General features: G+C 41.1%; 1 protein-coding gene across 1 annotated transcript in view; it reads right to left on the bottom strand.

Moving 5' to 3' along the window:
- Positions 1 to 12,445, bottom strand: part of LOC132379254 (protein mono-ADP-ribosyltransferase PARP6) — a 217,487-nt gene that overhangs the window by 81,524 nt on the left and 123,518 nt on the right. The window contains exon 7 of the mRNA XM_059946956.1: positions 130 to 224. Within this exon, the coding sequence (XP_059802939.1) occupies positions 130 to 224 (95 nt within the window). The remainder of the gene's footprint in view (positions 1 to 129; positions 225 to 12,445) is intronic.

Here is a 12,445-nt window from a genome sequence, read left to right as displayed (position 1 = left end):
TTGTTGGAAGAATCCTATTCCCTAAAGAAACTCGTAAAATGACAAGCAAAATGTTAGACAGAAAATAACAGTAATAAAAATTGCCATCAGTTCTGCAACACTTGAAAAATTAGAACGCTAAAGACTTACCTGACAGAGACGGAATTTTCTCCATAAATTTCCTTGACTGCTTCGATGTCTGCATCGAGCTGTGGGTGCCGGTATAGATCAGCTGCACAGCTACCCTGTAAAAACAGACACACACTGTAATATATTGTTGGGCTTGCCTGCAAAAGAGCTGTCACTATAGGCACTGCTGCTGTTTTGTCTTTCTTAGGATTCAGGCCAGCTCATTCTCTCTTTCATTCTGTCTCTTGCTCTCTCCTTTACCAACCCTGTTTCTTTCCCTCTCACTCCCTTCTTTTTCCTCTGTTTGTCTCTCTTGTTACTCAGTTTCCCACATTTGTCTGTTGCTCTTCATTTTCTCTCTGCTTCTCTTTGCTCTGTTTCTCTAAGCATCCTATTCTCCCTCCCTCCCTCATTTGCTTGCTTTCTGTCACATACACACTCTTCTTTCTCTCTCTCTCTCTCTCTCTCTCTCTCTCTCTCTCTCTCTCTCTCTCTCTCTCTCTCTCTCTCTCTCTCTCTCTCTGTGCTTCACTAAGATGTAATACTTTGCATTCAGCTTTAAATTGGAAGGTCCTCACTGGAATTTGTGCAGAGCCAGAGTTGTTCTGCTGGAAGATTTTCCATGTAGATCAATGTAGTGTCACCATTTCTTTCCCAACAGAACAAAAAGAATGATTAAGTTGCATCAAAAGATGAGTCTGCTGCTGTGTGAACATCTTCAGGAAAAAGTTAGTTTAACTTGAGAAACTTGTCTATTTCATGATTTTACCTTTGTATTTTACTGAGTACTTCCAGTGCAGAAGCAAGCCATTTGGCCCATCTAGCCAGTGCTAATACTTAAACAGGACTCTTTCACTGATTCATCTATTCCATCAGCAAAATCTGTTCTATTCTTCATTTAAGTTTCATCATCCTCAAGGTAACTACAAATCAGCTGCATGACTGTGCACAAGTCTTAAACACATACAGAAAGCTAGGGTGCCCAAGATTTTTGCTCAGCAGTGTAGTAATTTTATGTATTTGCATTGCACTGTGGCTGCTGCTGCAAAAAAGCAAACTTCATGACATATGTGAGTCATGTTAAACCTGATTCTGATATGGGTCTCTATTGTGGACTGAGAGTGGGAAAGGGAGAGGAAGAGGGGAATCGTGGTTGTGAAAAGGGGAAGGCAGAGGGGAGAGAGTGGGAATCACCAGAGAGACATTCTATAATAACCAATAAACCAATTGTCTGGAATCAACTGACCTTGCTCGGTGTCTCAGGGCTGGGTGTGTCTATACCCATACCACCCCACGCAGCTGCCACTTCTTCTGTGATAACTGTCCCACACCACTTGCCAGTCCCAGCATCCTTTGCTCCCAGCAGATTTGCAAACTCACTCTCCACTCCACGATGACAAATACAGTACCACATAAATGTCTTAGCTATATACAATATATGTGTCCAAGACTTTTGCACAGTAGTGTGTTTGCCTCAAGCAGTTCCTGTAGTTGTGCTCTATATCTGGACCACTCTCACAGTAAAAAAAAGGTTTGGTCTGAATTCCACCACCTTCCCGCATATCCCAATTTATTAGAGGTTCTCCCTTACTTGAATAACCTAGTAATTTGGACTCCTGTAAAAGTGAAAACTACATTCCAATTAATAATATGTATTGTCAAAGCACAATTCATATTGTTAACACTTTCGACCGTATTCTCAAAATTAAGTCAATAAATGTAATTAAGAAGAACACACTGACCTCATTGTGTTGAAGGATAACTGTTTTGGTTATTGGAGGGGTGAACATCTAGATAACTTCTCTTCGCTTTGCTTTATCATACCCTTCATGATCCTTTCCTTAACCAGGGAGATCCTGCTTTCCATGCAATTGGATGTAACCCAGCTTAAAAATCTGACAAGTGTCTTGCAGAAATACTGCTTTGCAATCATAAGTACAACTCCATAGAAAGTAATTCCTGATCTATAGCATTAAACTTAGTGTATATTTGTTCCCGGATTTTGTAGTTAGTCTCTGAACCAGATTATGTCTGGCATATAGGAAAAAATCTATGCAATTATTGAGAAAATGTGCAAACTCCATGCAGACAGCACCAGCATTAGGATCCAGAGTACAGAATACAAGAGCAGGGTGTTATGTAGCGGTGTTATGTAGCAATGTTACAACTTACAATTATGTAACAATGTTTCAATTCATATTTGAATATGCATGTAGTATGTGGCATAGGGTAGATGATCTTGCACAGTAAGAGATTGGCAGGTATGACTTTGTAGGAATCACTGAGACGTGGCTGAAAGAAGATCATAGTTGGGAGTCAACATCCAAGGATATACCTCCTATTGAAAGGCCAGACAGATAGGCAGAGGGGGTGGGGTGTCTCTGGAGGTGAAAAATGAAATCAAATCCTCAGAAGGAGGTAACACAGGATCAGAAGATGTAGATCCTTTAGGTAGAGTTAAGAAATTGCAAGGGTAAAAAGACCTTAATGGGACTTATATACAGACTATAGAACAGTAGCCAGGATGTGGGATATAAACAAAAAAGGCATAAAATAAGGGAAATTTTATGATAGTCGTGGGGGATTTTTATATGTAGGTACATTGGGAGAATCAGGTTGCCGCTGGACACCAAGAAAGGAAATTTGTGGAATGCCTATGGGATAATTTTTTTTAAGAGAAGGCTGTGGGATGTAGCAGGGATAATGATAGAAAAGCAATGGTTGGGGTTTCTGGAGGCAATTCGGTAGGTGCAGGATAGATGCATCCCAAAGATGAAGAAGTATTTTAAAGGGAGGATAAAGCAACTGTGGCTGATAAGGGAAGTCAAAGACTGAATAAAAGGAAAAGAGAGGGTATATAATATAGCAAAATCAGTTGAAAGTTAGAGGATTGGGAAGCTTCTCAAAACCAACAGAAGGCAACTTAAAGAGTATAAGGAGAGAAAAGATTAACTATGAAGGTGAGCTAACCAAAAATATCAAAGATGATGCCAAAATATTTTTCAGATATATAAAGAGTAAAAGAGAGTTGAGAGTGGATATTGGACCACTGGAAAATGATGCTGGAGAGGTAGTAATGGGATAAAGAAATGGCAAACAAACTCAATAAGGATTTTGCATCAGTCTTCCCTGTGGAAGACACTAGCAGTAAGCCAGAAATTGTCAGGGGGCAAAAATGAGTAGTTGCTATTGCTGATGAGAAGGTGTTAGATCTGAAGTTAGAAAAGTCAACTGGACCAGATGGACTATACCCCAGGGTTTCGAAAGAGGTGGCTGAAAGAGATTATGGAAGGCATTAGTAATGATCTTTAAAGAATCACTAGATTCTATAATGATTCCATTATGATTCCATTGTTTACTTGGATTTTCCGAAGGCTTTTGACAAAGTGCTGCACGTGAGGCTGCTAAACAAGATAAGAGCCTAGCATGAATAGAAGATTGGTGCCCAGACAAGAAGCAAAGAGTAGGAATAAAGGAGATGTCTTTTGTTTGCAGCCGGTGATGAGTGATGTTCCACAAGGGTCAGTGTTGGGACCACTTGCAATATCAGTGGTCCCACTTGGGACCACTGGGAGACCACAAGCAATCTCCCAGATGTATGGATGGGCCAGGGTCATAAGATATCAGAGGAATTGAGACAGATTGACATTAGGAAAGAAACTGTGATGAGTAGACTGGTAGGACTGAAGGCTAATAAATCCCTGGGTCCAGATGGTCTGCATCCGAGGGTTCTAAAAGAGGTGGCTCAGGAAATTGCGGATGCATTGGTAATCATTTTCCAATGTTCCTTAGATTCAGGATCCGTTCCTGAAGATTGGAGAGTGACTAATGTTATCCCACTTTTCAAGAAGGGAGGGAAGGAGAAAACGGAGAGCTATCGCCCTGTTAGCCTAACATCAGTCGTGGGGAAGATGCTTGAGTCCATTATTAAGGACGAAATAGTGGAAATAGGATTAGGCCGAGCCAGCATGGATTTACCAAGAGCAAATCATGCTTGACTAATCTGTTGGAGTTTTTTGAGGGTGTAACAAGGATGTTAGATGAGGGTAAGCCAGTGGATGTTGTGTACCTAGATTTTCAGAAGGCATTCAATAAGGTGCCACATAGGAGATTGGTGAGTAAAATCAGAGCTCATGGCATTAGGGGCAGGGTTTCAACATGGATAGAAAACTGGTTGGCAGATAGAAAGCAAAGGGTAGCAGTGAATGGGTGTTTCTTGGACTGGCTGGAGGTGACTAGTGGGGTACCACAGGGCTCTGTATTGGGACCACAGCTCTTTACGATTTATGTCAACGATTTAGATGAGGGCATTGAAAACTATATCAGCAAGTTTGCTGACGATACTAAACTGGGTGGCAGTGTGACATGCGAAGAGGACATTAGGAGAATACAGGGAAACTTGGATAGGCTGGGTGAGTGGGCAGATACTTGGCAGATGTCATTCAATGTGAATAAATGTGAAGTTATCCACTTTGGAAGCAGGAACATGAGGGCAGAGTATTGTCTGAACGGTGTAGAGTTAGGTAAGGGAGAAATGCAAAGAGACCTAGGAGTCCTAGTTCACCAGTCAATAAAGGTGAATGAGCAAGTGCAACAGGCAGTGAAGAGGGCAAATGGAATGTTGGCCTTTGTTACAAGGGGAATTGAGTACAAGAGCAAGGATGTCCTTTTGCATTTGTACAGGGCCCTGGTGAGACCACTCCTGGAATATTGTGTACAGTTTTGGTCTCCAGGTTTAAGGAAGGACATTCTGGCAATTGAGGAAGTGCAGCGTAGATTCACTAGGTTGATTCCTGGGATGGCAGGGCTGTCTTACGCAGAGAGATTGGAGAGATTGGGCTTGTACACGCTGGAATTGAGGAGATTGAGAGGAGATCTGATTGAAACGTTTAAGATAATTAAAGGATTTGATAGGATTGAGGCAGGAAATATGTTCCAGATGTTGGGAGAGTCCAGTACCAGAGGGCATGGATTGAGAATAAGAGGTCAGTTATATAAAACAGAGTTGAGGAAGAGCTTCTTCTCCCAGAGAGTTGTGAAGGTGTGGAATGCACTGCCTCGGAAGATGGTGGAGGCCAATTCTCTGGATGCTTTCAAGAAGGAGCTAGATAGATATCTGATGGATAGGGGAATCAAGGGATATGGGGACAAGGCAGGGACTGGGTATTGATAGTGAATGATCAGCCATGATCTCAGAATGGCGGTGCAGACTCGAGGGGCCGAATGGTCTACTTCTGCACCTATTGTCTATTGTCTATTGTCACTTCTTTTCACATTATATGTCAGTGATTTGGATGTCAGAATTAATAGCTTTGTGGCCGAAGTTGTAAATGATACAAAGATAACAGGTGGGGAATGTAGTGCTGAGGAAGCAGGGGATCTGCAGAAGGATTTGGACAGATTAGGAGAATTAGTGAAGAACTGACAGATGGAATATAGCGTAGGGAAGTGTACAATCATGCAATTTGGTAGATGGAATAAAGGCGTGAACTATTTTCTAAATGGGAAGAAAATTTTAAAATCAGAGGTGCAAAGGGACTTGGTAATCCTTGTGCAGGATTCCCTAAAGGTTAGCTTGCTGGTTAAGTTGGTGACAAGGGAAGGAAATGCAATGTTAGCATTCATTTCGAGAGGACTAGAATATAACAGCAAGGACATTATCTTGAGGCATAATAAGGCATTGGTCGGATCACACCTGGAATATTGTGAGCAGTTTTGGGTCTCTTATCTAAAACCAGATGTGCTGGCACTGGAGAGGGTTAAGAGGAGGTTCATGAGAATAATTCTGGGGATGAAAAGGTTAACACATGAGGAGCGTTTGATGGTTTTGGGCCTGCACTTAATGGAGTTTAGAAGAATGAGGGGGATCTCAATGAAAGCTATCAAATGTCGAAAGGCCTAGATAGAGCAGATGTTGACAGGACGTGTCCTATAGTGGGTGAGTCTAGGATGAGAGGGCACAATCACAGAATAGAGATGAAAAGGGTTTTCTTTAGCCACAGGGTGATGAATCCATAGAATTCATTGCCACAGATGTCTGTGGAAGCCAAGTCAGTGAGTATATTTAAAGCAAAGGTTAATAGATTCTTGGTTAGTGAGGCCTTCAAAGGTTATGGGGAGAAGGCAGGAGAATGGGGTTGAGTGGGATAATAAATCAGCCATGATGGAATGGCAAAGCAAACTTGATGGGCCTAGTGGCTCCCATGTCTTATGGTCTAAGACAATGGTCAGATCTCAGCTGGGGTACAGTGTGCTGTTCTGGTCACCCACACTATAGGAAAAATATGGTGGTGCAGGAGGGGCTGCAGAGGAAATTCACATGATGTTGTTTGGGATGGAATGTTTCAGTTATGAGAAGAATCTGGAAAGGCTTTGTTTTTCCTGCAGTGGTGAAAAATGGATATGATTGAGTTAAATAAAATATGAGGGATATAGATAGGGTAAACTGCAGGAAACTTGTCCCTTAGCAGAATAAAACTAAAAGATATATATTTGGGGTAAGGGGTAAAAGATTTAGAAGGGACTTGCTTCCAAGCTGTACGTATGACTCCAGAATGGAACCAGGAAATGGCCACATGCATCATTGAGCCTCTGTGGCTGGAATTACATTGGCTCAGGCGAGATTCAGTCCACCCCATGGCTAGCTCTTGCAGCTTCCGTGAACCCAGTCAAGACATCAACAATGTCACGCTGGGGAATCAAGTCTGCACCCCAAACTCCGCAGGAAGTGGCTGTAGCTAATCAGCTGGAAATTCTGTAAAAATATTTATCTCAGACTTGCATTGGATGGAGAAAATCAACAAAAGTACAGATTTTGTAAGAAATCTGGAGACTATTAGACCAGAGCAAACATGATTCTTACGTGGCTATTCTTTTGAATAAATTAACATAAAACAGTACAGAACGGTACAGCCTCTTCAGCCCTCAATGTTGTGCCAACATTTTAACCTATATCAAAATCAATCTATTGCTTCCCTATCACATAGCCCACCATTTTTCATTCATGCATGTGCCTACTGTATCTAAGTGGTTTCTACAACAAATAAATAGAATTAGGTTTGGTTATAGCCTACAGTTCCTTTCCCAAGGGGAGAAGCTGGAAGACGAAGACTAAGGTGATACTGCACCAATATCGGTGGCTAGTTTATCGTCATGTCACCAGGATGCAATAAATTCCTTGCTCACATGAAACACACAGAATAAACAGTATACAGAGCAACAATAAATACAGTAATGAGCTCAAAACAGTAAAAATGGTTCAAAGGTTGCTGTGTGCCGTGTAGTAGAACAAAACAAATACTACATAATAAACTCAAGGGATTCTGCAGATTGTGAAAATCCAGAAGAACAAACTTGAGGTATTCAACAGGTCAGAAAGGATCTATGGAGAGGAATGTCCAGTCAAGGTTTTGGCTGAAATGTCAATGATGGCTAGAATACCAGAACGAGACAGCACCACCATGAAGGATGTGGGTAAAAGATAATTGGTTCAATAATCTAATTAGCAGTGGGGATGAAGTTGTTACTATGCCTGGACTTCTTGGTTTTTATGTTCGTGTATTCCCTTCCAGAGGTAAAAGAGAGAAAGGGGAATGGCCAGGGCAGCAGGCATCCTTGACAAAGCTACCAGCCTTCCTGATGCAACACACGATGAAGATGGATTGGACAGAAGGAAGTGATGAGCCTTAAACAGACTAGGCAGTGTTTAGCACTCTCTTCAGGTTTAGTCAGTCAAAAGCTGAATAGAGAACATGTAGTTGTAGTGCTTACATGGGCATCACCCATGGATGCTGCATTTGCAAATGTCAATGTAAATGTTAGAGAGTCATAGAACACTACAGCAGAGAAACAGGCCTTTTGGTCCATCTAGCCTGTGCTGAACTATTAATCTGCCTAGTTGCATCCACCTGCATCCAAACCATCGCCTTCCACACCCGTTCCATCCATGTACCTATCCAAATTTGTCTTAAATGTCAAAATAGAATCAGCATTCACCACTTCTGCTGGAAGCTCATTCCACATTCTCACCACCCTCTGAGAGAAGAAGTTCCCCCTCATGTTCCTCTTAAACAGTTCACCTTTCACCCTTGAACCTGACCTTACGATCTAGTCTCACCAACCTCAGTGGAAAAAGCCTGTTTGCATTTACCCTATCTATACCCCTCATAATTTTGTATACCTCTATCAAATCTTCCCTCATCCTCTTATGCTCTAGGGAATAAAGTCCGACCTATATAACCATTCTTTATTTCTCCAGTCCTCAAGATCTGGCAACATTCTTGTAAATTTTCTCTGCACTCTTTTAATCTATTGATAACTTTCCTGTGGGTAGGAGACCAGAACTCTACAGAGTACTCCAAATTAGGCATCATCAATGTCTTATACAACTTCAACATAACATCTCAACTCCTGTACTCAGTACTTAAATTTTTGAAAGCCAAAGTACCAAAAGCTTTCTTTATAAGCTTTCTTTGCTATCTACATGTGATGAGACTTTCAAGTAATTATGGATAGAACAGATTCCTCTGTTCTACCACACTCCTTGGTGCCCTACTGTTCTCCATGCAAGTCCTACCCTAGTTTCTCTTCCCAAAGTGCAACACCTCATACTTGGCTGCATTCAATTCTATCTTTCATATATCAGCCCATTTTTCCTTCTGGTCCAGATCCCACTGCAATCTTAAATAGCCTTTCTTGCTGACCACAACACCCCCAATCTTGGTGTTTTCCTGAGCTGGTTTACTACATTATCTTCCAGATCATTGATATAGATAACAAACAACAATGGACCCAGTGACACACCTCTTGTCACAGGCCTCCAGTCAGAGAAGCAACTATCTACTACCTCTCTTTGGCTTCTCCCCCAAAGCATAATGTCTAATCAAAATTACTACTTCATTTTGAATGTCAAGTGACTGAATCTTCTTGACCTGCTCCCATGAGGGACCTTGACAAAGGCCTTCCTAAAGTACATGTAGACATGGACTTAATCACATGGTGCAATCTTTCTACTGTTGGTCATCAAATCTCCATATATTCTTTCTATTGACCAAGGGCACCTGCAGGATATTTGAAACTGAGACTTCTTTAACCTTGACTCCTCCCCTCGACAAAGAAATACTGGATATTTGTAGGATTCTGACATTTTGATTGAAGTCGCTGGTGGAAGATTTATTTACTGTCATAGACTGTGAGTTCTTGTCTGATAAGTTGTACCCTTGACCTCACAATCTACCTCACTGTGATCTTGCACCTTACTGTTTATTTGCACTACACTTGCTCGGTAGCTGTTAGACTTTATTCTACATTGTTTTTGTTTTACCTTGCTCTGCTTTAACGTATAAACACAATAGATTCTGGAAATCCAGCGTCACACATACAAAATGAACTCTGAACTCCAAAGTTCCAAGCTGTAAGAGTGCCATGTTAACTGCTATTCTACTGTGGTGGCCAAGTTTAGAACAACACCATTGTACCATTTAACACTGAATCACTCTGTCATTACATGGAAGCAAAATTTAATGTGGCTCATCTTTTTAAGCCACCAAGTGCAAGGTGAGTTGATGCTGGTTAGACTAATCTCTAAATGACAGTTACTTGCAAATTTTTGTTTCAGGATACTACAGAGAAATTAGGTGCCATCACTTGTTCAAGGATAAAGGATCAACTTTATTCGCCATATACATTTACATGTATTAGGAGTTTACTGTGTCTATGGTCAGGATACAAAATGCAACAAAATACAGTGACATTCAACAATTATAAAAAATAAAGAATTACCGTACTTAAAATAATTCTAAAATGTTAAAGGACAATATGGAAATAATGTGCATAAATACATAAATATCAGCATTATATACAGTGCATAGCACTGATGAGCTATCTAGAATAGTTGATCAGATTGATGGGGGTGTGGGGAAGAAATTTTAAGAATGTACAGTCGGCTCTTCTTATCCATGGGGGATTGGTTCCGGGACCCCCTGCGGATACCAAAAACGTGGATGCTCAAGTCCCTTATATAGAATGGCATAGTATTTGCATATAACCTACGCACATCCTCCCATATACTTTAAATCATCTCTAGATTACTTATAATACCAAATGCAATGTAAATGCTATGTAAATAGTTGTTATACTGTATTGTTCAGGGAATAATGACAAGAAAAAAAAGTCTGCACACATGCTCAGTACAGACGCAACCATCATAGCTCTTCTGGGAATGCTGATGCCGATTCTCCCATGATCTTTAAGTTCTTGAGGCTGTAGCGCTTTACATAGCTAGCCAGCCATCCCTTACTAGCCTTAAACTCCTTCCTCTCGCTCACAACACAAGTAGCGAACGAACGAAACGCAAGGTGAACAATATTCAAACAACGACTGCTGAAGAGAAAACTTCCGGGTTTTCCTGATCCACGGTTGGTTGAATCCGCGCATGTGGAACCCACTGATAACGAGCGCTGACTGTATGGCGTTTTTGTTTTTCTAGCCTTATAGTACTTTCCAGAACGGAGCTTTGGGAAAAGGCAGTTTGTGGGTTGGATAGTGTCTACAATGATGCTTTTTCTGCCTACTTCTTTGTCCTGGATCCACACAAGCCCCTCGGCGATGGTACAATGCAGCCAATGACCTTTCCAGGTGACCTGACAGTAGGTTCCTTATACTGTGAGAAGATGTTTCACCAAACCAGGAGTAACAGCTGATAGGAGGATGCTTTCTATGATGGCAGTGTAGTTCCCTTTACTTTACCATTTTGTGGGCCATGATGGAATACACAGGAGATGTAGAGGGCAAAGATCAGTGGGAGTCTGGAATGCATTGCCAGGGGTGGTGGTGGAGGCAAATACAAGTGAAAAGACAAATCTCAAGGTTGTATATAGTACACATACTTTGTATTCTAAATGTACTTTGAACTTTTGAACTAGAGGTGTTCAAAAGGCTCTTGTATCGAAAGGAATGGAGGGACGTGGCCTTGTGTAGGCAGAAGGAATTAGTTAGGTATGTGTTTAATTACTAATTTATGTAGTTTGGCATAACAGTAGTCAATAAAGTCTGTGTCTGTGCTGTTCTGTTTTTTGTTCTATGTTGTACACAACAGGTCAACCTGCATCTGTGGTAGAGAGAAATAGAATTAATGCATCATGGTGCTGACCTTCATCAGATGTTAATTCCATCAACATGAAACACAGTCTCTCTCTACAGATGGTGCCTAACTCGCTGAGTAATCTTTGTATTCTCTGTTCTATTTCCAATTTTTTGCATTAGCAGTATTTTACTTCAGGCTGAACTTTTTCTACCCATGAACGTTGTTTATTTTTGGTAGGAGTCAATGTGCATTCATCTCAGAATTTTCCTGAGGGAAATAACATTTGGACTTACAGACATTTCTTTGTATGTATTGACCTCAGCTTGATTATATCGATTTTATGCATTTCACTTCTCTCAAGAATGACCCATGATCAGATGTAAGTTGAGATAGACAATGATGTGGACTGATTTTCCTTCCCAGTCATGTGGATATGGGACTAGAGGATCCTCAAGGAGGTGGTTCACTTCCCTATTGCTTCAGATAAATATTCATATCTTTCTGAGAATATACACATGCAATGTCAACTTTTAAATGTACAAAGGACAAATCCTGTCTGTTGTAATTACAATTGTAATTAAAACATACTGCTTTATGGTCTTACTGTCATAGTCATACAAATCTTCAACCTCCCTTCCATCGACACCATTTTGCACTTCCCACTGCCACAGTGAATAATCAAACACCCCTCCCACACTGGCCATTCTCAATTCTCATCCCTTCCATCAGGCAGAAGATACGGAAGCCTAAACACTCACGCGACCAGGCTCTTAATCAGGCTTCTGGTCAACAGCCTGACCAGAAGCTGAAGGTCAAGTTTGCTCAGTCCGTGAATAGAGGTCTGTTCAAGATTCTAAAGTGCTCTTATAGACTTCTCATAACTGAGGAGCTGACCTCTCAACCTTACTCATCATGGCTCTTGCATTTTATTTATCTCCCTACACTGCACTTTCTCTATTACTGTAACACTCTACTCTGCATTCTATTTTCTTTTTACTACTTCGAAGTATTTGCAATTGACTTAGCCTTTCAGGACAGCATGTGAACTAAGGCTCTTCAGAAACACAGGAAATCTGCAGATGCTGGAAATCCAGAGCAACACACAAAAAAATGCTGCAGGAACTCAACGGGTCAGGAAGCATCTGTGGAAATGATTTAACAGTTGATGGTTTGGGCTGAGACCCTTCCTCATGACTCAAAAGCTTCACCCTGTCTTGATATGTGACAGTACTAAAACAATTTTTTAAGACCATA

The sequence above is a fragment of the Hypanus sabinus genome, chromosome 21 (genome assembly GCF_030144855.1).
Source record: "Hypanus sabinus isolate sHypSab1 chromosome 21, sHypSab1.hap1, whole genome shotgun sequence".
In the NCBI taxonomy this organism is placed as follows: Eukaryota; Metazoa; Chordata; class Chondrichthyes; order Myliobatiformes; family Dasyatidae; genus Hypanus; species Hypanus sabinus.
This window is presented reverse-complemented; position numbering and strand designations above follow the sequence as displayed.